At 39.9% G+C, this 21,215-nt stretch overlaps 1 protein-coding gene across 1 annotated transcript in view; it reads left to right on the top strand.

The window, feature by feature from the left end:
* The window catches only part of VPS13D (vacuolar protein sorting 13 homolog D), a 328,743-nt gene that overhangs the window by 131,042 nt on the left and 176,486 nt on the right, over positions 1–21,215 (top strand). The window contains exons 45-50 of the mRNA XM_020973579.2: positions 6,746–6,896; positions 7,032–7,242; positions 9,185–9,432; positions 11,137–11,332; positions 12,171–12,296; positions 16,272–16,414. Of these exons, the coding sequence (XP_020829238.1) occupies positions 6,746–6,896; positions 7,032–7,242; positions 9,185–9,432; positions 11,137–11,332; positions 12,171–12,296; positions 16,272–16,414 (1,075 nt within the window). The remainder of the gene's footprint in view (positions 1–6,745; positions 6,897–7,031; positions 7,243–9,184; positions 9,433–11,136; positions 11,333–12,170; positions 12,297–16,271; positions 16,415–21,215) is intronic.

Here is a 21,215-nt window from a genome sequence, read left to right as displayed (position 1 = left end):
TCCTTTCCATAGATGTAAGTGTGAAATAAACTGTGGCACAGCTGATAGCAAGACCTAGGTGCAAGTCACCTAACCTCTTGGTACACCAGAAACTCTTTGGGATTATAAGCTACGGGAGGCAGAGTCAAGATAGTGCAGTGAGAAGAAGTAGTACAGCCTAACCACTAAATTTCCTCCACAAAGATCTGGGAAATGCACCAGGCAGAATTCTGATCAAGAAGAGTCACAGTGAGTCATTTTTCTAGTCCAGGGTGACTTAAGGAGACAGACAGAGAGGTACAAGGCCACTGGGAGATAGGGTTTCGCCAGGAGTGCATGTGGTACTGGCTGTTGCCGAAGGACAGAGGGCCAGGGTGATATCAGGGCAGAAAGAGCTCGAGTACAAAGAGGTGCCAGAGGTCCCTGAAGCAGTGCTAAGTGCAGAGATAGGTCCTGTTTAGCAGTTTGGTTCTTTTTTTGCTCACTAGCCAGTTCCCAGGGCTGAATCCCAATGGATCCAGGGCAGAGAGAAGTGGTCCTTGGTGATCATGTACCCTAACAGCATGTTGATCGAGGAATATTTATGAAAGTAAGATGTAGCTGTATTGCTCTGATCCCAGGAGCAGAGCAGGGTCTAATTTCTAGCTTCTAGCCTCTAGCCCAGCATGGAGTCCTGCAGTGCAGTAACCAAGGCAGGAGTCTTAGACCAAGGGAGAGCCGGCAGTTCAGTCACTTTGAACCTCCAGAGCCTCCCAGAGGGCTAATAATAGCTGAGTCTAGAAGTGAAACCTCCACCCAGGGACAAGCCAATAGACCCAAACTTGAGTCAGGAACTTGCAGAGCTCAGACCAGGAGGACGGTGAACAGAGCTCACCCTGGATCGCACCTCGTTGGGATCACTGAAGGCTTTCAAGCCCTGGCCTGAGCTGTGAAAGCAGGAGAAGGATGTAATAGAACAGAACTCAGGCCAGACATCGCTCCCTCCTCCCCCACCCCCCACCCCCAAGTGTCCAGAGCCAACACTAATATAAAGTCAAGAAGTAAGCTGGAAGAATGGACAAACTAAAAAAGAATCCCACCATGAAGAGCTATTATGATGACAGGGAAGCTCAAGACATAAACCTAGAAGGGAGTGACTCGAAAGTATCAACAAGCAGAGCCTTGAAGTATCCAGATCTCTTAGAACCAGAAGGCAACATAGAAGTGGAAAGATCCACCGGTCATTTGCTAAAGTAAACACCCAGATGAAAACTGTGAAGAATATTATAGCCAAAATCTAGAGCCCCTTTCCAACCGCAACCCCAGTCAAGGAAAAAATACTGCAAGCAGTCAGAAAGAGAAGGGCCACAGTAAGGAGCACGTAAGAAAGAGCTCAGAACATGATATTCCAGAATGCAAAGGATCCAGACTTACAACCAGTAATAACCTACGCAGCAAAACTGAGTATGATCTTACAGGAGAAAAAGACACCTTTAATGGAATAGAAGTCTTCCAAGTGTTCCCGATGAAATGACTAGAGCTGAGGAGAAGACTTGACATACAAGCACAGGACCAGAAAAGCATAAAAAAAACCATGAGTGAGCAATAAGGTACTAAAAGATTAAACTGCTTGCATTCTTATGTAGGGAGTGTGTGTGTGTGTGTGTGTGTGTGTGTGTGTGTGTAATGTTTCAGGCTTCTGTTACCATCAGAGGGCCTAAGAGTCATTCTATTATGTTTTCATTATCTCAGAAGAATGGAAAGGATAGGGAAGAAGAACACACTGGGAGAGGAGGGAAGAGAGAAGAAGAATGGGGGAAATTATCCCACATAAATGTAGTGCATAAGGAAGAGTTTATACAATTTGTTGGGTCAGTGCAGGTGTGTTGGTGGGGGGGAAAGCAGGTGACACTTGAACCTTATTCTAATCCGAACTGATCAAAGGAAGAAAAAATACACATACACACAGTTGGGTGCAGAAATGCATCTTAACCGACAAGGAAACAGGAAGGAAAGAGGTTAAGGGAAATAGAAGAAATAAGAGAGAGGACAGGTTAAAGGAGGCATTAGAAGAAAAACAAACCTTTAAAGAGAAGGTGGGGGGGAAAGAGCAGGAAAAGTATAAGCGAATAGGATGAAGAGAAATACCCAGCAATTATAACTGTGAATGTGAATGGGATGAATAAACTCATAAAACAGAAGAGAATAGCAGAAGGATTAGAAATTAGAATCTAGCAGTGTGCCATTTACAAGAGATGTGCTTGAAACAAAAGATATAATAAGGGGCTGGAGCAGAATCTATTATACTTCAGCCGAAGTGAAAAAGGCAGGGGTAGCGATCATCATCTTAGACAAAGTACTGGCAAAAATAGACCTAATTAAAGGAAATAAACAGGGAAACTACTGAAGATGATAAATTAATATCAGTACTGAACAAATATTCTCCAAATGATATAGCATCTAAATTCTTACAAGGAAAAGTTAAGTGAGTTACAGGAAGAAATAGACATTAAAACAATAACAATAGGGAAATTTAATTTCTCTCTCTCAGATCTAGATAAATCTAACTTAAAAATAAATGAAAAAGAAGTTAAGGACCTGAAGAGAATTTCAGTAAAGTTATATATAATTGATCTCTGGAGATTATTCATGCATAGTACTTTCACAAAAATTGACATTGTATTAGAGTGTAAAAACTTCATTAAATGCAGAAAAGCATCAATATTAAGTGCATCTTTTACTCATCATAATGCAATAAAAATTATATTAAATAGAGGGCCTTTGAAGCAAAGATTAAAAATTATTTGGAAACTAAATAACTTAATCCTAAAGAATGAGTGGGTTAAAGAATAAATTATGGAAACAATCAGTTTCATTAAAAATATTGACAACAGTGAGACAGCATATCATGTTTTAGAGGATGCAGCCAAAGCAGTAGTTAGAGGAAATTTTCTGTTTCTGAAGGCTCTCATTAGTAAAAGAGAGAAAGAGCAGATCAGTGAATTGTGTATGCAACTTGAAACAACAACTAGAAAAATCAACAAATTAAAAAACCCCAAACATCAGAATAGATGTCCTGAAAGTCAAGGACAGATTGATAAAATTGAAAGTTAAAAGATAAAAACATCAAATTAATAAATAAAATGAGATTTCGAACTATACTACAAAGCCACAATCACCTAAATGATTTGTTGCTAATTAAAAAACAGAGAAGTTGATCAGAAAAAGAGATTAGGTACACAGTATACAAAAGCAAATGAGTACAATAAACTAGTGTTTGATAAACACAAAGATGCCAACTCTTAGGGCAAGAACTCACTATTCAACAAAAACTGTTGGGAAAACTGGAAAATAGATCAACATCTCACACTGTGTATCAAGATAAAGTTTGAATGGGTTCATGATTTAGCATAAAAGAAAACATCAACAAATTAGAGGAGCATATAAATAATTACCTGTTTAAATCTATGGATAGAGGAATGGCTCATGATCAAAAAATAGATGAGAGGATCACGGGAGGTAAAATGGGCAATTTTGATGCATAAAATGGAGTTTTTGCACAAACAATACCAATGCAGCTGAAATTTTAAGAGTCACAGGAATTGGGGAAGAATTTTTGCAGCACATTTCTGATAAAGGTCTCATTTCTAAGACATATAATATAAGGAACTGACTCAAATTTATAAGAATAGGAGCCATTTTCCAGTTGATAAATGGTCAAAAGGTATGAATGGTTTTCACAGGAAGATATCCAAACTATCAAATGGTCGTATGAAAAAACCCTCTAAATTACAAAGTGAGAGAAATGCAATAAAAAAAAAGGCTGAGGTGCCACCTCCCATCATATTGGCTAAGTTGGGAGAAAAGGAAGATGACAGATGTTGGTGGAGCTGTGCGCTAGTCCAGCCATTCTAGAAAGCGATTTAGAACTATACCCCCAAAGTTATTAAATTCCGCATATCTTTCAACCCAATGATACCACTACTGAGTGGTGCCCCAAAGAGATAAAGCAAAGAGGAAAAGGGACCCACATGTACAAAAATATTTACAGTAGCTCTTTTTGTGGTGGCAAAGAATTGGAAATTGAGAGGACATCCATCCATTGGTGAATGGCTGAACAAGTTACAATGTATGAATAGGATTGATATTGTTCTGTAAGAAATGATGATGGGCATAGTTTCAGAGAAACCTGGGAAAACTTGTATGAACTAATGGAAAGTAAAGTGAGCAGAACCAGGAGAACGATTTATATAGTAACAACAATATTGTACAGATAGTCACCTTTTAAAGACTTAGAAACACTGATCAGTACAATGATCAACTACAGGTCCAAAGGACTCATGATAGAAACATGCCATCCACTTTCAGAAAGAGAACTGATGGACAAAGAACACAGATTAAAGCGTATTTTCTTATCTTTTCTTATTTTTGTGAGGAGGGTATGACTAATGTGGGAGATTTTAAGTGAGAGATGAGTTACTAATTTTCACTGGTGCAGGGAGTTTCCAACCCCAGAGTTCCCTACATTGATGAAATCAGAGATCTGAACCAAAAGCAAAGTCATCATGTTAGAAGTTATCATATATCTTGTTCTTTTCATTCGGCTGTCTTCACTTTTTATTATTTAATGACGGTTGTTTCCATATATCCTTCTATTTGTTATTTCTTACAACACAATAATATTCCATTTCATATATACACTATAGTTCATTTGTTCCACAATTGTTGATGAACGGTTTGTTCCCAACTTTTTGGTTTTATGGTGTTGTTCTTTTTGTATTAGCAAAGATCTGGAAACAAGTAGGTGCCCATCAATTGTAGAATGGCTAGGCAAATTGTGTTACAGGCAGATTCCAGCAGTTGGTGGTGCGGTGGATAGAGTTCTGGGTCTAGAGTCAGATAGATCTGATTTCAAATTTGGCCCCAGACACTTATTGGCTATGTGATTCTGGGCTAGTCACTTAACCTTTGTTTATCTCAGTTTCCTTGATTGTAAAACAGGGATAATAATAGCACCTTCTCACACAATGCTTTGTTGGTTTTCTTCTTGCCTGTCTGATGTATCCTCAGTCTCCTTTGCTTGATCGTCATCCATGTTAGGTCCTCTAACTGTGGTGACCCTGAAGGATTTGTGCTGCACTCTCTTCTATTTTTACCCTCTCTCAATTGAGGATCTTATCAGCTTTAATAGGTTTAGTTGTGATCTCTGTGCGGGAGACACCCAGATTAATTTATTTAGCCATAATCTTTCTCCTGAGCTCCAGTTCCAAACCACCAAGGCTCTCTTAGATATTTGAATTTGGATTTGTTTCAAAGGTATCTCAAACTTAACATGTTCAAAATAGAACTCATCTTTCTCCCCAAACTTACTCTTCTTCTAAACTTCTCTATTTCTGTCTAGCATATCACCATCCTTTTAGTCACCTAGGTTCATAATCTAAGTGCTATTCTTGACTCTTCACTCTTACTTAGCCCATATATCCAATCATTTGCCAAATAGTGTTATTTCTACCTCCGTAGCATCTCTGAATCTGTTCCCCATTCCGGAGTCACACAGCCACTACGATGAAGTCCATGATTTTGCTCATATAATTTCTTGTGCCAGAAGTGTCACCTTCCTTTGGCTACTCGTTGAAATCCTATTTATTTTTCTAGGGCTATCCTAAGTGCCACCTCCTACCTGCCAACTTTAGCCTGTCCAGTCAGAAGCAATCTGTTTTCTTTGAATTCTCATAAAACTTTTCTGTACCTCTTTTAAGTCTTTATCTTGCCATATTTGACATTATATTTCTGTACAAAGGATCAGAAATTTCAAGCTGAAAAGAGAGGTTAGAGGTCATCTAGTCCAACCTCTTCATTTCCCAAATGAGGGAAGCAAAGTCTAGAGAGGTGAAGTGATAGAGCCTTTATTAAGTGCCAACTGTGTACTAGGCACTGTGCAAAATGCTGAGGACACACATAGAAGCAAGCATGATGGCTCCTGCCGTCAAGGAGCTTATGTTCTAACGGGAGAAGATTCATAAAAGGAGAACTGGGAAAAAAAGAGTACCATGGCAGCATGGTGCTTGCGTAACTGGGAAGTGGCATGGATACCAAGTTCAGGACAAGGTGAGTTGAAAGCTCACTTATCAGAACCCAGCTTGCTTGGGTCAGTGGCCAGTGTTCCAGTGAGGAGGTACATAAGGATGACAGCACACTCAAAGTCACACAAATAGTAGCCAAGCTGGTCTTTAAACCCAGGTCCTCTAATGCCATGTTTTCTGTTTCCTACAAGACTGTCCGTGAGAACACGAACTTTGCCTTATTCATTTTTATCACATTTGGTATTTAACAGGCATTATACAGAGAGGAAACCTACAACAAACCATATTTTGAAAAGTATGTAAATTTTGGCTGTAGGAGACTAAAGGGCATTTGAAATGCCCTTTAAAATCTATTTCTAATAACTAGAAGTCTAGAATTTTGGAAGATTGTTGCTTTAATCTCACAGCCTCATAACAGTGTCTTGGAAGTGAGAGACATGTGTCTAAAAGTTGACTTTATTTTGTGATGCTGTAGGTCGTCTGTGTAGACTGTTTAAAGAAAAGCAGCATTGAGGTTTATTCAAGGCCAGATGGTTTAAAGAGCAACTGTTATTATTTCATTAGTAAAAAGAAGAGGAATAATAAAACACTTTTCAAGTTCCGCTGAACCTCTTATTTAGGCATTTTAGATAGTGTCATTGCATTTTGTGCACATCTTCAGAATCACAGCAGTATTCTTTCTCTGTTTATAACCAATCCTATAGTTCTCTTCACTTCCACCAGTCCGGGTGGTTTTTGCAGTGACCATGGAAGGCAGTGCTCGAAAGGTCATCACTGTCCGCTCAGCTCTGATTGTGAAGAACAGGCTGGAGACGCCAATGGAGCTAAGGCTGGACAGCCCCTCCGCTCCTGACAGTAAGTTCTAGCTCCTCCCTTTCTTTCTGAGGAAGAAGGATCTGTTTTCTCAAGCAGTCTGTACATGTACTACCTTTTGAATATCTTTGAGTTAGAGATCCACATCCATGATTGCTAGCTTCTTTTCTGTTGCAGAACCTGTCGTGCTCCCAGCCATCATGCCAGGGGATTCATTTGCAGTCCCGTTACACCTCACCTCTTGGCGGTTACAGGCCCGGCCCAAAGGGATGGGAGTATTTTTTTGTAAGACTCCAATCCACTGGACTACAGTAGTGAAGAGCACAGAAATTAGTAGCAGCAAAAGAGAGTGCCACTCAATGGATACAGAAAAAAGCAGATTTTTCAGGTACGTAAGTCCCAGGTAGTATTTAATTTTTTTCCCTTCTTTAGGATAAAATCATGAGGTAGGCAGCATTGGCCATCTTGAAGGATTAAAGGAAACAGAGAATTCCTTCTCTTTATTTCAGAATCTTTAATGGAAGAATTAATTCATTTATATGTATTGAGAATCTTGTAAGTGTAAGATAACTTGAAGTCTGTTAGGTCTTCTTGTGTTGGAGTTCTTAAGAATATATGGTTTCTACTTGAGCAGGCTTGAGATCTAATATGTGTAGGACAAGGTGACCTATGAAAATATAAACATGAGCCTAGAAAGCGTGGAAAACAACCCAAGACCCTACTTTCCGAGTATTTGGGAGTGGTTAGAAATCAGGATGGTCAAGTGGATTCACATTTTGTCACTTACTTGCTTGGGGGCTTCGATAGCATTGTCTAGACCTTTTGGGCCTCAGCTATTCCTGTTTTAAGACCAGAGATGATGTACTAGGTATGATGTTGGTAGAAAAACACACGAGCAGCTTAGCCATTGCATTTTATAGTTATAAAGTGCTTTTACTATATGCTGTCTCGTTTGTCATGAGTAATACTCGACTGTTTCAGACTCAGGCTAAACGTATTTTAAGGTCAGTCTTTATTAGCTTGGTTGCTTCATTGCAGAGATAAACATTCAAGTCAAGTCAGAAAGCATTTCTTAAGCATTTGCTATGTGCCGGGTGTTGTGCTAAGCCCTAGGGACACAAAGGCAAGCAAAAAGAAAGATAGTTCCTGCCCGCAGCAGGGTGGGGACGTTACCTTCTAACAGGGGAATGCAACACGTCAAGGGAACTGATCAGACGGATGGGAGGAAGGGGCCCACTGGGGGTGTGGAGGTGCCTGGAGAGCGAAGGACAACTGAGCTGCGCCCTCCCTCAAAGTGAGGCTCTGGGAGAAGCTGGGTGAGAGATGGGAGGGAGTGGGGAGAGGGAGGATAAGAAGGGGTGGAAGGAGAAGGCAGCTGAGACACAGTGCTGTAGTTAAGAGAATGAAAGACATCTCATCTGAGCCATTCTACAGAATGGAGGTTCCAGGAAGAACACATCCAACAGAAGAGGATTTCGGGCGTGGGAAGTGAAGTGAGCTGAGATGTTGTAGAGAAATCCATTCACTTTGTTTAAAGAAAAATTTCAGTGAATCAAAAAAACTATTACTTATCACAGTTCTTATTTTCATTATTTGATCTGGATTTTTTAGCCTATAAATTAAATGGCGGGGTTATAGAAGCTTGTATACACAAACCCTCTGACAGTTTATTCAGGGGTGGGAGAATTAAATACGTTTAGTGATGGGAAAATAGTGGAGAGTTTTATTGTCATTGTGATTTTAGAGAGCTTATTTGCTACTTCTTGGGGACTATATAATGCCCTATGTAGCTAGTAGTTATCCAGTAACAAAAATAGTAGGAACAGGCCTTAATTACCCTGCCCATTTGAACATGAGTAATATTTATACCTTTTGGGGTAATGTAATATGAAGCCGTATGTAAGCTCTTGATGTCAGTAATGCTGGAGGATTATTGGAACTTCTATGAAGATATTAAAATATACTCCAAAGTTTTGGTGCCTTCCATATTTAATTGGTATTTATATTGAAGGATTTTAAAGAAAACTCTTAATATCCTATTGGAAGGGAAAAACTAGATAGTTTGGGTATAAAGGAGGGAACAACAGGCAGTTGGACTCAGAACTAGCCCTCTACCCTGAATGGTTTCTCTTACACTAGGTTATTGGTTTTTCTGACTTAATGTTGTCAGGCTATCACTGGCTACAATATTTAGACACAAGAACTATAAATGTTTTATTGGATTGTTAAACCAGTTGTAAGGTTATACTTCTTCATGAGTAGCAAGAGATCAAATATAGCTTTTCCATTCAATCTGTTGATTTTTCACACCAATCTTTCTTTCTTCATAGGTTTTGTGTGGCTATAAAGAAAGAGAATTATCCAGATTACATACCCTCAAAAATATTTTCTGACAGTGCTAAACAGATTTTCAGACAGCCTGGGCACACCATTTATCTCTTGCCAACTGTGGTAATCTGTAACTTGCTACCTTGTGAACTCGACTTTTATGTTAAAGGGATGCCAATTAATGGGACACTGAAACCTGGCAAAGAGGCAGCCCTGCATACAGCAGACACATCTCAGAACATTGAGCTGGGTAAGGTCTTAAAGTAATACCATTCTCTATTTCTGCCCAAGAGCAGTACACAGTGTTCCCTGGCTGCTATGAAAATATTTCCAAGTAGTCCTGGTACAAAGATAGGACCCTCACTAGCGCCCTTTTTAGGGGCATCATGCAGTACTATGTTTAAACTTCCAAAACACCAAATTGATCAAAAAACCCGTATCTGATTCACAAAGGTTAGTTTAGAGCACTAAACAAAGTTGATTTCTGGCACTGTACCTTAATTGTTATTTGACCTTGGCAGGACATTTAATCCTTGGGAACTGCATTTTTTTCCTACCTATAAAATAAAGGTGGAGTGGGGTGGGGTGGAGATAATATCTGCCCCTCCCTACCTCACAGGGAAGTTCTGAGGGTTATTAATGAGATCATGTAGGTCAAGTGATCCTTGGAACAAAGAAATCATAAATATAAGATGGATTATCATCATTTTAAAAGTTTATTATTTAACACTCAAAACAGATAGATATTTCTCTATTCTAGATAAGATGTATATATGTAACCTGAAAACCTTAATAGATGTGTTATCAAATAATCCAGTCTCTTTTAAATATAACCTCGCTGTCTCAATGACTATACAGGCTACAGGATTTAGTTTAAAATACAGAAATAGCATAATACTAGTTTGATCCATTTTCCTGATCTTTTCATTGAAATAGATTTTTACAGAATAATAACTTACATTTGTATAGCACTTTATAGGTTTCAAAGGGCTTTGGCATACATTTTCATTTGCTCCTCACCAGCAGCCTTGCGAGATAAGTAGAACACATATTATCCTCATCATTTCATAGTTTAAGTTAGGAAACATAGCCACAGTTACAGAACTGAGTGCTAGGAGGCTTCTGACTCCTATTCCCCTATGCTGTTCACCACACCCTGCTGCTCTCCGTGTTCTTTGGATATGTATGCTTATTTACATAAAAAATTTTTGAAACGGTAAATCCTTACTGTGACTCTAGAGACCACCTCATAAATAAATTCATTTAGTAATTTGAATGGAATCTAGAAAGTACCTACCACCTGATTCTAGAAGTTTGGTCTGCTTAGGAAGAGTTTTATAATAGTTCCTAAAGGACTTAATAAAGCTGCATATATTTATTTATATGGTCACATGCATATGTATACATGCGTGTATGTATGTGTCATATATACACACATGTATATGCATGTTTGTATAGGTACATATAGATATAGATATATATACACTATATATACACACAAGGATGTATATATGATATATGAAAACTTGGTTACGTTGGAAAATAAGGTGTCTAGCAAAGAAAATAATGTCTGAAAGCAATAACTGGTTATGCCTTAATATGGCCCCTGACTCATGGTGTTGTATTTTTAAATGCAGAACATACTTGGTTGCTTTCTTGATGTCTTGACTCTTCTTTAACATGTACTTTACCATTTTGAACAACATCAATTCCTAATGGTTTTTCCAGTTCCTCTGATTTGCTCTGTAGTTTACCTCACCCCAATTAGAAAGTTCTTGACCACTTTAAAGATATTTTACCAGTTAGATGTAATTTATTTTCTTTCATATGCTTCTAATCATTATTAACTTGAAAGATAATTTTAGAGGAAACCAAATTAGTTTCCTCGAAATACATTTTTGAAAGACCAAAGTGAACCCTCAGAAAGTGAACACTTTCTATATGTGTATTCCAGGAGTGTCTCTAGAGAATTTCCCACTATGTAAAGAGCTCCTAATTCCTCCTGGGACCCAAAATTATATGGTGCGCATGCGACTATATGACATCAACCGACGGCAGTTCAATCTTACCATCCGGATTGTGTGTCGAGCAGAAGGATCCTTGAAAATCTTTATTTCTGCTCCATATTGGCTCATCAACAAAACAGGTATGTTGATCTTCTGCCTGCTAGCCCCTTTCTGTGAACCTTAGGAATATGGGATTAGTTTCTCAGCCAGCCAGAGCTAATGCACACTGATTGCTAAAGTCATGAGCCTCAGCTTCCTCTCCTTTGTGAGCTTTGTTGTTGCTTTGGCCGCTATGGACAAAATAACCCTTTTAGGGATCAGGTTCTAAACTCCTTGAATAAAATATTCATTTCTCACTCAGGTCTGTCTTTTAAAAAATCTCAACTGTCATTTGAATTTATGTTGAAGCATTTTTCTGGGTACCACTTTTTATGATGTACATTGATTTGACAGGCTAGACCGTGTCCAGAGGAAGGTAGCCAGAAGGGTGAGGTCAATGGAGACTGTGTCATTCAGGGATTAGTTGGAAAAACTAAGGATTTTTAGCTGGACAAGTAAAGGTTTTACAGAGATGTGGCAGCTTAAATACTTGAAGATCTGCCACGTGGTCAAGGAATTAGATATATACCACTTGGCCCCAGAGAATGGAGCAAGGAGAGTGAATGGAAACTGCAGAAAGGCCAATTTAGGGTCTCTGGAAAGGAAAATTTCCTGAGAAGTAGAGCTGTCCCAAAATGGAATGACTTGCTTTCGGAGGTATTGAGTTCCTCTTTACTGTAGTTCTTCAGTCAGAAGTTGGATGGTTATGTATTGGGGATATTATAGAGAAGATTTTCCTGTTAAGGTAAGAATTGGACTGTATGTTCTGTGTGGTTCCTTCCAGCTCCACAGTTTAATGATTCTGTGAATTCAGTTTCCTTTGTCTTAATGCATTGGATCTGACCGATTGCAATTCTTCTCTACCTTATCTCTTCCCTGAAAGGGTTACCACTATCTTTAGACAAGACAATGCAAAGACAGATGCTGCGGGACAGTTTGAAGAACATGAGCTGGCTCGAAGCCTGAGCCCTCTTTTATTCTGTTATGCTGACAAAGAACAGCCAAATCTGTAAGTAAAATTAATTATGGGAAGGGCAAACAAGCTCCTAGAGAGTGGAAAAACTTAGCAAAGGATATAGGACTAGTATTTAAGTAGAAATACACTGTAGATAACAACCCTGGCTTGGCAAGGAGGTAGATAGGATGACCTAATGGGATTTTTTCCATATCTAATTTCTGTGTTATTTGATATTGAAAACAAACCATTTAGTTGGTTTATAATAAAAGTGCTGGGGGTGGTTTTACTTTACATGCATTGAAGTCATACTTCTCATAACTGCAATGGAGAAGAAACCCACATTTTTTCCTTGCTTCGCTTCCTATGCTATTTTTCCTTTCTGTAAGCTTTCACTACAGGGAAGGAATGGTATATATGGAGATACATTGGTCTTCTGTTAAAACATATACAACTTTATCAGTCCAATCTAAGTCCTTTTGTGTACGAGTTTTTGAAATTTTCCCTTTAATCCTCTAAATAAAATGTACCATCTCAGTATCTCAAAGCATTTCAAGGTTTTTTTAATTATAGGAAAGAAAATGAAATCTGGCAAGAGTTATGTGAATTACTGAAAGGGGGCAGGAGGATGGTAGGGACCACTAATTTCATTTTATACTTGTCTTTTTCCTACTGGTTTCTTTTCATCTCTTTACAACTGACCTAGTATTGTCTGCCTAAGCAAAATTATAGCTCTAATCTGAGGAGATGTCTGATATTACAAAGTCACATCTGAAGGATGTGTCTGCTCTTATAAAAACACCATTCCAGTAGTCTGTAATATCCTGTTGATAGCCTCATAGTGTTCTGAGACACGCATAGTCTCTGTGCTTCTTTGAGTATTCTACTTTAATAAATGTGGATTTGTTCCACCAAGCAAAACCAGAGTTAAGTTTCAGTAATTTAGCGTCCATGTTGAAAAGAGTATTGACCGGGGCTCTGGGCTTGGCAAGAGGTGAAGAAAGCTATCTGTTAAGTTCAGCCAGCTAAATGTTACTCTTTTGATTAAAGGTTTCTAATACATTTTAATCTAAAACTTTTGTTCAGAACTTGTTTATTTTATGCATGTATACCAAGATGCTTGCAGGGAGTCTCCCTGTTACCAAATGCACAAGAACACTCCTGAAGTTTGAGTGTGTTCACCACCTTAATTTCTTTTGACCATGTAACAATTTTATTGACAAAGTTTCTATGGCTTTGTTTCCATCTCCTCTCTCTAGGAAGTAACTTGAGATCGTTATGCTTCCAGGAAAGAAAGCCCAGTGACTCACTTTGCCCTATTTACTTTTCAATACTTAATTCTAAGACTCTTGTGCTGCTTTTCTCATACAGACTATTACAGAGTGAAGAGTAGATGATATGATATTGAGCATCTTAGTGTATCCTGCAGTTGGTGAGGAGTTAGATTGGGCTGGATATATTGATTTGGGCAGGGGGTGGGGCATGTATATACAAATTATAATTGAACTGCTAGAAATGGGTGTAGGCTTCTATAGTAGTTCACCTCATATCCTGTGACTATGATGATAACTAAGATTTGAGCATTAGTGATAGGAACCAGTGGTGCCCTTAACCACAGGATGGAAATTGAAAGGAGGAGCTGGTTTTGGAAGAGCTGTGTTGTTTTTGTTCGTTCACTTATGTCCAACTTTTTGTGACCCATGGACCCTTGTCCCTTGTATTCTTCACTATCTCCCAAAGTCTGTCCAAGTTCATTCACTGATTCGATGACAGTAGATCTATCCATCCCATTCTCTGCCATCTTCTTCTCCTTTTGCTTTCCATCTTTCCCAGCATCATGGTTTTTTTGCAATGAGTCCTGTCTTCTCATTATATGGACAAAGTATTTAAACTTCAGCTTTTTTCAGTGAATAGTCTGACTTAATTTCTTTTAAGTACTGGCTGATTTGATCTCCTTGCTGTCTAAGGGACTCTCCAAAAGTCTTTTCCAGCACCACAATTCAAAAGCATCTATTCTGCAGTACTTTAAAAGAGTAGACTTCTTTTTAAAAATTTAAGCTTATTTTTATTGATTTTCTTGTTTGTTTTTACATTACTTTCAGTTTTGAACAAATCTGTTCCTCTACCCAGAGAGCCCTCTCATGAACAAAGATTTTTTAAAAAGAGAGGAAAAAAAGGAGTTCATTCAAACCAACCAGTATATTTTATCTTTTGAGTCTGGCAGCATATGCAATACTCCATAGCCATAGTTCCCTCCACTGCATAGAAGGGAGAAGTGCGTTTTATCAACTGGAAGAGTAAATGTCTAAGATTCCTTACAGGCCTAAATCCTTATGAGTCTATGAATTTAGTTTTAGGCAGTGGATTTGAAGTGTTGATGAAGTGTCTAGATGGAGGTGGGGTTTTCCAACTCCAAAAAACAGTTGGAAGCATGTGATTGAAACTTGGGAGAGAGACTAGTGCTAAGAGATAGAGATTTGGAAGCCATCTTTATCCTGCCGGAAGTGATAGTTGAAGGGAGTTGGTGAGATCATCAGGGAAGAGAGCACAAGGCTGAGGACAGAACTCTGGGTAATGCTTAGTAACGCCTACATCTCAGGCACCAAATGAAGAAGAGGGCCTAGGAAACAAACTGAACAAGAAATAGAAGAACCAGGATAGCGTCCTAGAACCATAGGTGGAGATGGTTTTAAGCAAAGGATGTAGTCATTCATGCCAGATGGAGCGTATAGGTCTGGGGTCTGGTCTCAGAAAAGACTATTGACTTTAATGATTAGGAGACAACTGCTGAATCTAAAGTAGTTACGTAGCATCAGGTAAAAGCCTGATGAGAGGTTATAGAGTGAGTGGTGAATATAGACTGCTTTTTCAGGAAGTGTGTAGTGAGAAAGAAAGAGACAAATTGTCACCCCTAGTGGGGTGGGGGTAGCACATTTGAGGAAACCTCCCCCCTTCCTTAACTTTCACACCACCTCTAATGAGGAAATGTAAACATGTTTGTAGGTTACAGGGAAGTCGCTAGTGAAGAGGCTAAGAGATATAATGAGGGGAATAATTAATGGAATCTAGTTCCATAATTAATGATCTCAAGGGAATGGAGAACATATGTGATGACACATCCTTAAAATGGAGCAAAGGACACATCTTCCTCTAAACTAAAGAGGTCTGGAGATAAAAATGCAAAAGCAGTTTTCAAGTGGAAAGTGAGGATTGGGGAGGATGGCTTGTACAAGCATAAGGTAGTATATCCTGTTCTGTTTCTGATAGCTTTCCGTTTTGTTGGCCTTAGACACACACTGGGCCAGTGTCAGCAAGGAATGGTTGATAATAACACTTGCATTCTTTTCTGTATTGTACTTAATAGTACAGACAGTCAAATAATACTATTTTTCAACTGATGCATTACCTTGCTTCCACTCAAGTTCTGCTTTGGCTTTATTGTGGCGTAGAGATTGCCCAGAGTTCTTGAAACCTCTTCTCAATGGAGTATAAACTCTGTCTGGTCCATCGGGTTGGATAGAGTCTGGGTCTGTCATCCAAGGACTAGCCCAGCTACCTTTGAAGAGGTTCTGCTTTAGTCAGTCGGCTAGAGCCAGGATGAAAACGTTTGGCCGTAGCACTCAAAAGGACTATCTATTCAAGCCTAAAAGGGGCTGCATGTTCCATCAGTGGGGGAGCCTCTGCAGTCTGCACCAGTGATCATAGAGCATTAAAGTGCCTCACCTTGTGTTGGGCATTCACCAACTTCACCTGTCATTTTTTGAACCTTTTTACACAGCCTGGTAAAAACTTTTATGCCCTTTCAAGCTAGTTTACCATCTGGTTTAAATGGCTAACACATTTGTTGAATCTGGGGAACTTCACTCCTTCCTGAGCACAAAGCCTTTACTGCACAAAACTGTAGAAAAAGCCTGCTTTCAGTGAGTTCGCTACACTCATGTAGCCAGAGCATGCTTTGATCAATCACGAAAGACACTGGACCTGGGGTCTTGTTGGCGTATTCCACTTATTTGCTTTTCTGCCCACCAGCTGTACCATGAGGATCGGAAGGGGAATTCACCCTGAAGGCGTGCCTGGCTGGTGCCAGGGCTTTTCACTGGATGGTGGGAGTGGTGTTCGAGCCTTGAAGGTGATCCAACCAGGAAACCGGCCTGGCCTGATTTATAACATTGGTATGTGACCTCTGGTTCAGTTTCTAACACAGACCCTGACCATGGCACTGCAGGCATAGGCCTGCCACAGGGCAACAGTGACTTTTAGGTTGCCTCTGTCTGGGTATGAGAAGTGACATAAATGCAAATCAGAAAGCTACCTAAAGCTTGCCCTTCAGGGCTTTCTGTTTGCTTAATTTCATATTCACCTGTGACCAGGAAACGTGTCATTTTGACTCGAATCCTTATTTTTCAGAGAGTAATAGGAACACTTAGAAAGGCTTTTCATCGTTTTCCCTGAATTCATTAAACTTTGCGAACTCTAGGAGGGTGGGTAGCAACTTTCTCCATGAAACTGGAACAGAGAGTTTCATTGACTTGCCTGGCACTGAAGGGCAAGTCTGGGTCAGAAGCAGGATTAGAATTCAGTGCCCTGAACCAGAAGAGAGTGTAGAGAAATTGGAGTTGGTGAGTATGCAAAATCAGAGCCCCAAACTATTGAATAGTGGTATTCTCACAGAGAGACCAGGAGTGTTTTTGTAGGGACTGAGATAAATTTGACTTGCATGCCTTTTTTCAAAAACAGTAATAATGAAAATAACAATCATGATGTGTCTAATTTATAATGGTATAAGAACTCCTCCCAGCAGAATGTAGGCTCCTTGAAGGTAGCAACTGGCTTTTGTCCTTGTATCCATAGCATAGAGGGCAGTGCCTGGCACATAGTAGGTGCTTAATAACTACTTGTTCAGTTGAACTGAATACCTGTACAGTCAGGCATCACCATTCACACATTAAAAGGGAAAAATCAAGATGCCATTATCACACTGTTCATCCAAAATTCTCTGATGGGTCTTAGAGCGGCCTTCTAGGTACGTCCTGGCCTTCACAGATGCTCAGGACTGCCTTGGTTGGTACATGGTTGGTACCTGAGCTTTCATTGTCTGCCTGCTCCTTCAGTGTGAGTTGCTGTTTAAACCTTGTTGACATTAAGAGTGTCAAAGAAGAAAAGGACTTTCTCTTATTTCATGCCCAATTTGGCTTTCTCCTGGTAGCTTGTACTTACTCAATGTGATTCCCAAAGCAAGCCAGAACAGGTTGAATCTTACTGGGTGTGGAGCTGCTGAGAGAACTAATGGGGAAAAATCCAACAAACTGGTGTCTACAAAGTGACTGATGTTAAGTGACATGCAGAACTCCTACAGAGTCCTTGATGCAAGAACTCTCACTGGAGCATACAACCTGTTGTATGAGGGGAATACTGACCTACACAGTCCTTGGAAAAGAGGAAATGGGCTTACACGTTGGTGAGAGACATGAATTCATTTTTTAAGTATATTTTATTTATTTTGTTAAATATTTTCCAATTACATGTAAAAAGAATTTTTAACAATGATTTTTTAAAAATTTGGAGTTCCAGGGGACAGCTAGGTGGCGCAGTAGATAGAGCATCAGCCCTGGATTCAGGAGGACTTGAATTCAAATCCGACCTGGGACATATAACATTTACTAGATGTGTGACCCTGGGCAAGTCACTTAACCCATTGCCTAGACCCCCACAAAAAAAAAAAATTTGAGTTCCAAATTTTCTTCTTCCTTCTTGCCCCTCCCCCCTCTTTGAGAAGGCAAGCAATTTGATATCGACTATGCAGGTGAATTCATGTAAAATATTTTTTCCATATTAGCCACATTGCAAAAGAAAAAACAGAAAAAAAAACTAAGAAAAAGAAAGAAAGAAAGAAAAAAGTGTGCTTCAGTCTACACTCAGAGTTCATCACTTTTCCCCCTGGAGATGGATGATAGCATTTTTCATCATGGATCTTTTAGCATGGTCTTGGATCATTGTCTTGATTGGTCTAGCTAAGTGGTTCACAGTTGGTCATCGTACAGTGTCGCTGCTCCCGTGTGCAGTGATCTCCTGTTCTGCTCACTTCACTCTGCATCAGTTATGTAAGTCTTCCCAGGTTTTTCTGAATGCATTCTGCTTATCATTTGTCGTAGCGTGGTAGTTCTATCATGATCATACGCCACTTGTTCAGTCACTCCTCAGTTGATGGGCATCGAGGGGTAGGAAGTCATCTTCATGGGAGATGGTGGATTGTCTGTCTTGTGCTCTTTGAGAAATGACTCGGTAAGGCATATTTTAGGCACAGCCCACCTGGGAGAGAAGAAATGGACATTTTGACCTCTCAGGCTTTAGGATTGTCTACCTTCGGTTTTTTATCAGCTAGCAATTTGTAGAAAGCTTACCAGAAGCAATGTACCTCACCCATGGGAGACAATCTACCCTGCACCACTCCCTGTCCCCCAGGCGTCTTTGTACTGTGCTGTATTCTTTCATTCATTCAACAAGCATTTATTAAGTTCCTCCTATAGCCAAAGCATCACACTTTGTGTGATGAGACACACAAAGACAAAAAATAAAAGTTTCTGCTCTCAAGGAGCTTTCATTTTCTGTTGGGGCAGGGCAGGGAGGAACATATACAGAGCAACTTAAATACAGACTCTTCCCAGAGTATATACAGAGTGTCTTCTGAAGGGAGAACAGTAGGCACTGGGCAGCTGGGGAATGGCTTTCTATAGGAGGTGGCATCTGATCTGAGCTTTGAAGGAAGCCCAGAATGCCTTGAGGTGAAATCGAGGTGGGAAGACACTCCAGGCCTGAGGCTTGGCTTGTGCAAAGTGAAGGAGGTGGAACATGGGATTTTGTGTAGGGGGAGCAGCAGAAGGTGCAGTATATGAAGAAGAGCAGTACCTACAACTGCTGGAAGAGCAGCGGGGCAGCTCAAGGCAGACAGGAGTACATGAGCTTCCTGAGCGCACAAGTAACTTGCCCAGATGTGTGCTTTAGGAATGTAGAGAAGAGAGCCTGGAGGCAGGAGATGAGACAGCACCGGCTGGGCCCAGCAGGCCCATGGTTATAGTTCTGGCAGGGTGGTGCAGCCTTAGTTCACATCCGTACTTAATTGTGAAGCCAGACTCAGAACTTTCCAAGACTGAGCAAGGGTGCTTCTCGTTGAGAAAAGGAAACAACAAGCATGTTTTAAGCATCTAAGTGCTAGAAATATGGAGACAACAGTTTCTGCTGCATTATTGTAGGAAAAGGCATAGGGTGTGCCATTTCCTTGTGTAATGAAGTGAGTGGAGAGACCACTTTACCTGTTTAGCAAACTGATTGACTTGGCATTTCTAAGTTCTTTGGTGTTTTATGATTTAGCCGGCCCTTTAGGTCTCTGCAAGCCTTCAAAATTGTCTAGACATTTGTTTATATTGATACTTGTTGTTTCCTGGAAATGCCTGATTATCATGTGTGCCCCTGTTGTGGTCCTGTGTAGACTTTAAATTGTTTACTCTTGATTTGTTGGGCTTCGTTTTAAAGTTCTCTTTCTCATTGTTTTTGCCTTTTTGGATTGGTATATAAAGTATATAGCTTGTTATAGTGGAAAGATTGACCTTCATCTCCACCAGAGAGAAGAGAATCAGGGATACACTTCAGTTGCATTCTTTTGAGCCTTTTGGCTAAACTGAATTCTTAGGCCAGGAGATAGAAGAACAACAATATGGAAAGGAAAGCGTAAAGAAGAAATGGTGAGAGAGAAGGGTTAAGTTAAAGACAGTATTGAATCACTGAATCTGAGAGCCTGGAACTATTGATTAAAGTGGTAAGATTTTTTAAGTTGGAGCCTGGAATCAGAGAGTCTTAGTTCCTGGGTCTGTTGGTTCAGGCCTGTATATTTTGGGGGGCCCACTCAACTTCTCTGTATCTCCACAAAGAGCTATAAAATAATGATAATTTAAGCAACTCACAGGGAAACTGAAGTTTTATTGTTGTTTTTTAACTTTTTTTTTTGGTCATTTGAGCTCTTCAGATGAAAGGTGTTTTTGTGGGTGACCAAAGATGCAGATGGTGGTTAAGTTTGGAATATTTGGAGCATAAGCTGAGACATAGAGAGGCAGGAGTAGGTTACATAAAATTATAACAGTGGCCAGCTTTCGCTGTTTAAAACTAAAATGCTTGTGGATGAATTCCTGTCCATTCCAACCGCACTGTCTGGTTTTATTACGGTGTTTCTAAGGAAATCAGGCTAGGCAACGTGGAGTGTCCAATAATGAATCAAGTGGTTATGTAAATGAAATGCTGCTAAGACTAGAATAGGAAGCTCTGCACTCTGCTAATAGGATTATGCTTTCATTTCATTTCCAAATCTGCATGGCTGAACAATTGAGTCAGGAGCTTATTGAGCCAGTACACATTTATGAAGCACCTACTGTGTCCTAGGGACCATGCTAAACACTGGGTATGCAAAGAAAATCCCTAGCTTCAAGGAGCTCACCATCTAATTGGGGAGATAATATGCAAGCAGTGGTGAACAAACCAGTTAGAGGCAACACGCATGGGATAATCAACAGAGGGAAGACTCTGGGATCAAGAAGGATTGGGGAAGGCTTTCTGTAGAGGGTGGGATTTCAGCTGGGACCTGAAGGAAACCAGGAAAAGCAGGAGGTGGATATGAGGAGGAAGATCATTTCAGGCATGGAGGGACAGACAGAGAATGCGCAGAGATGAGAGATGAGCATCTTGTTTGGGTGAAAGCCAGGAGGCCAGTGTCACTGGATTAAGAGTATGTGGGGAGAAAGGTGCAAGAAGACTAGAAAGGTAGGAGGGGACTAGGTTAGGAAGGGCTTTTGAATCTGGAGGTGATAGAGAGCCACCAAAGTTTATTGGGATTTTTTTGTTTGTTTGTTTTTGGTTTTTGTTGTTGTTTGAGGTTTTTGTGAGGCAGTTGGGGTTAAATGACTTGCCCAGGGTCACACAGCTGGT

This window comes from Phascolarctos cinereus, unplaced genomic scaffold (genome assembly GCF_003287225.1).
Source record: "Phascolarctos cinereus isolate Bilbo 61053 unplaced genomic scaffold, phaCin_HiC Scaffold_726;HRSCAF=1367, whole genome shotgun sequence".
Lineage (NCBI taxonomy): Eukaryota > Metazoa > Chordata > Mammalia > Diprotodontia > Phascolarctidae > Phascolarctos > Phascolarctos cinereus.
This window is presented reverse-complemented; position numbering and strand designations above follow the sequence as displayed.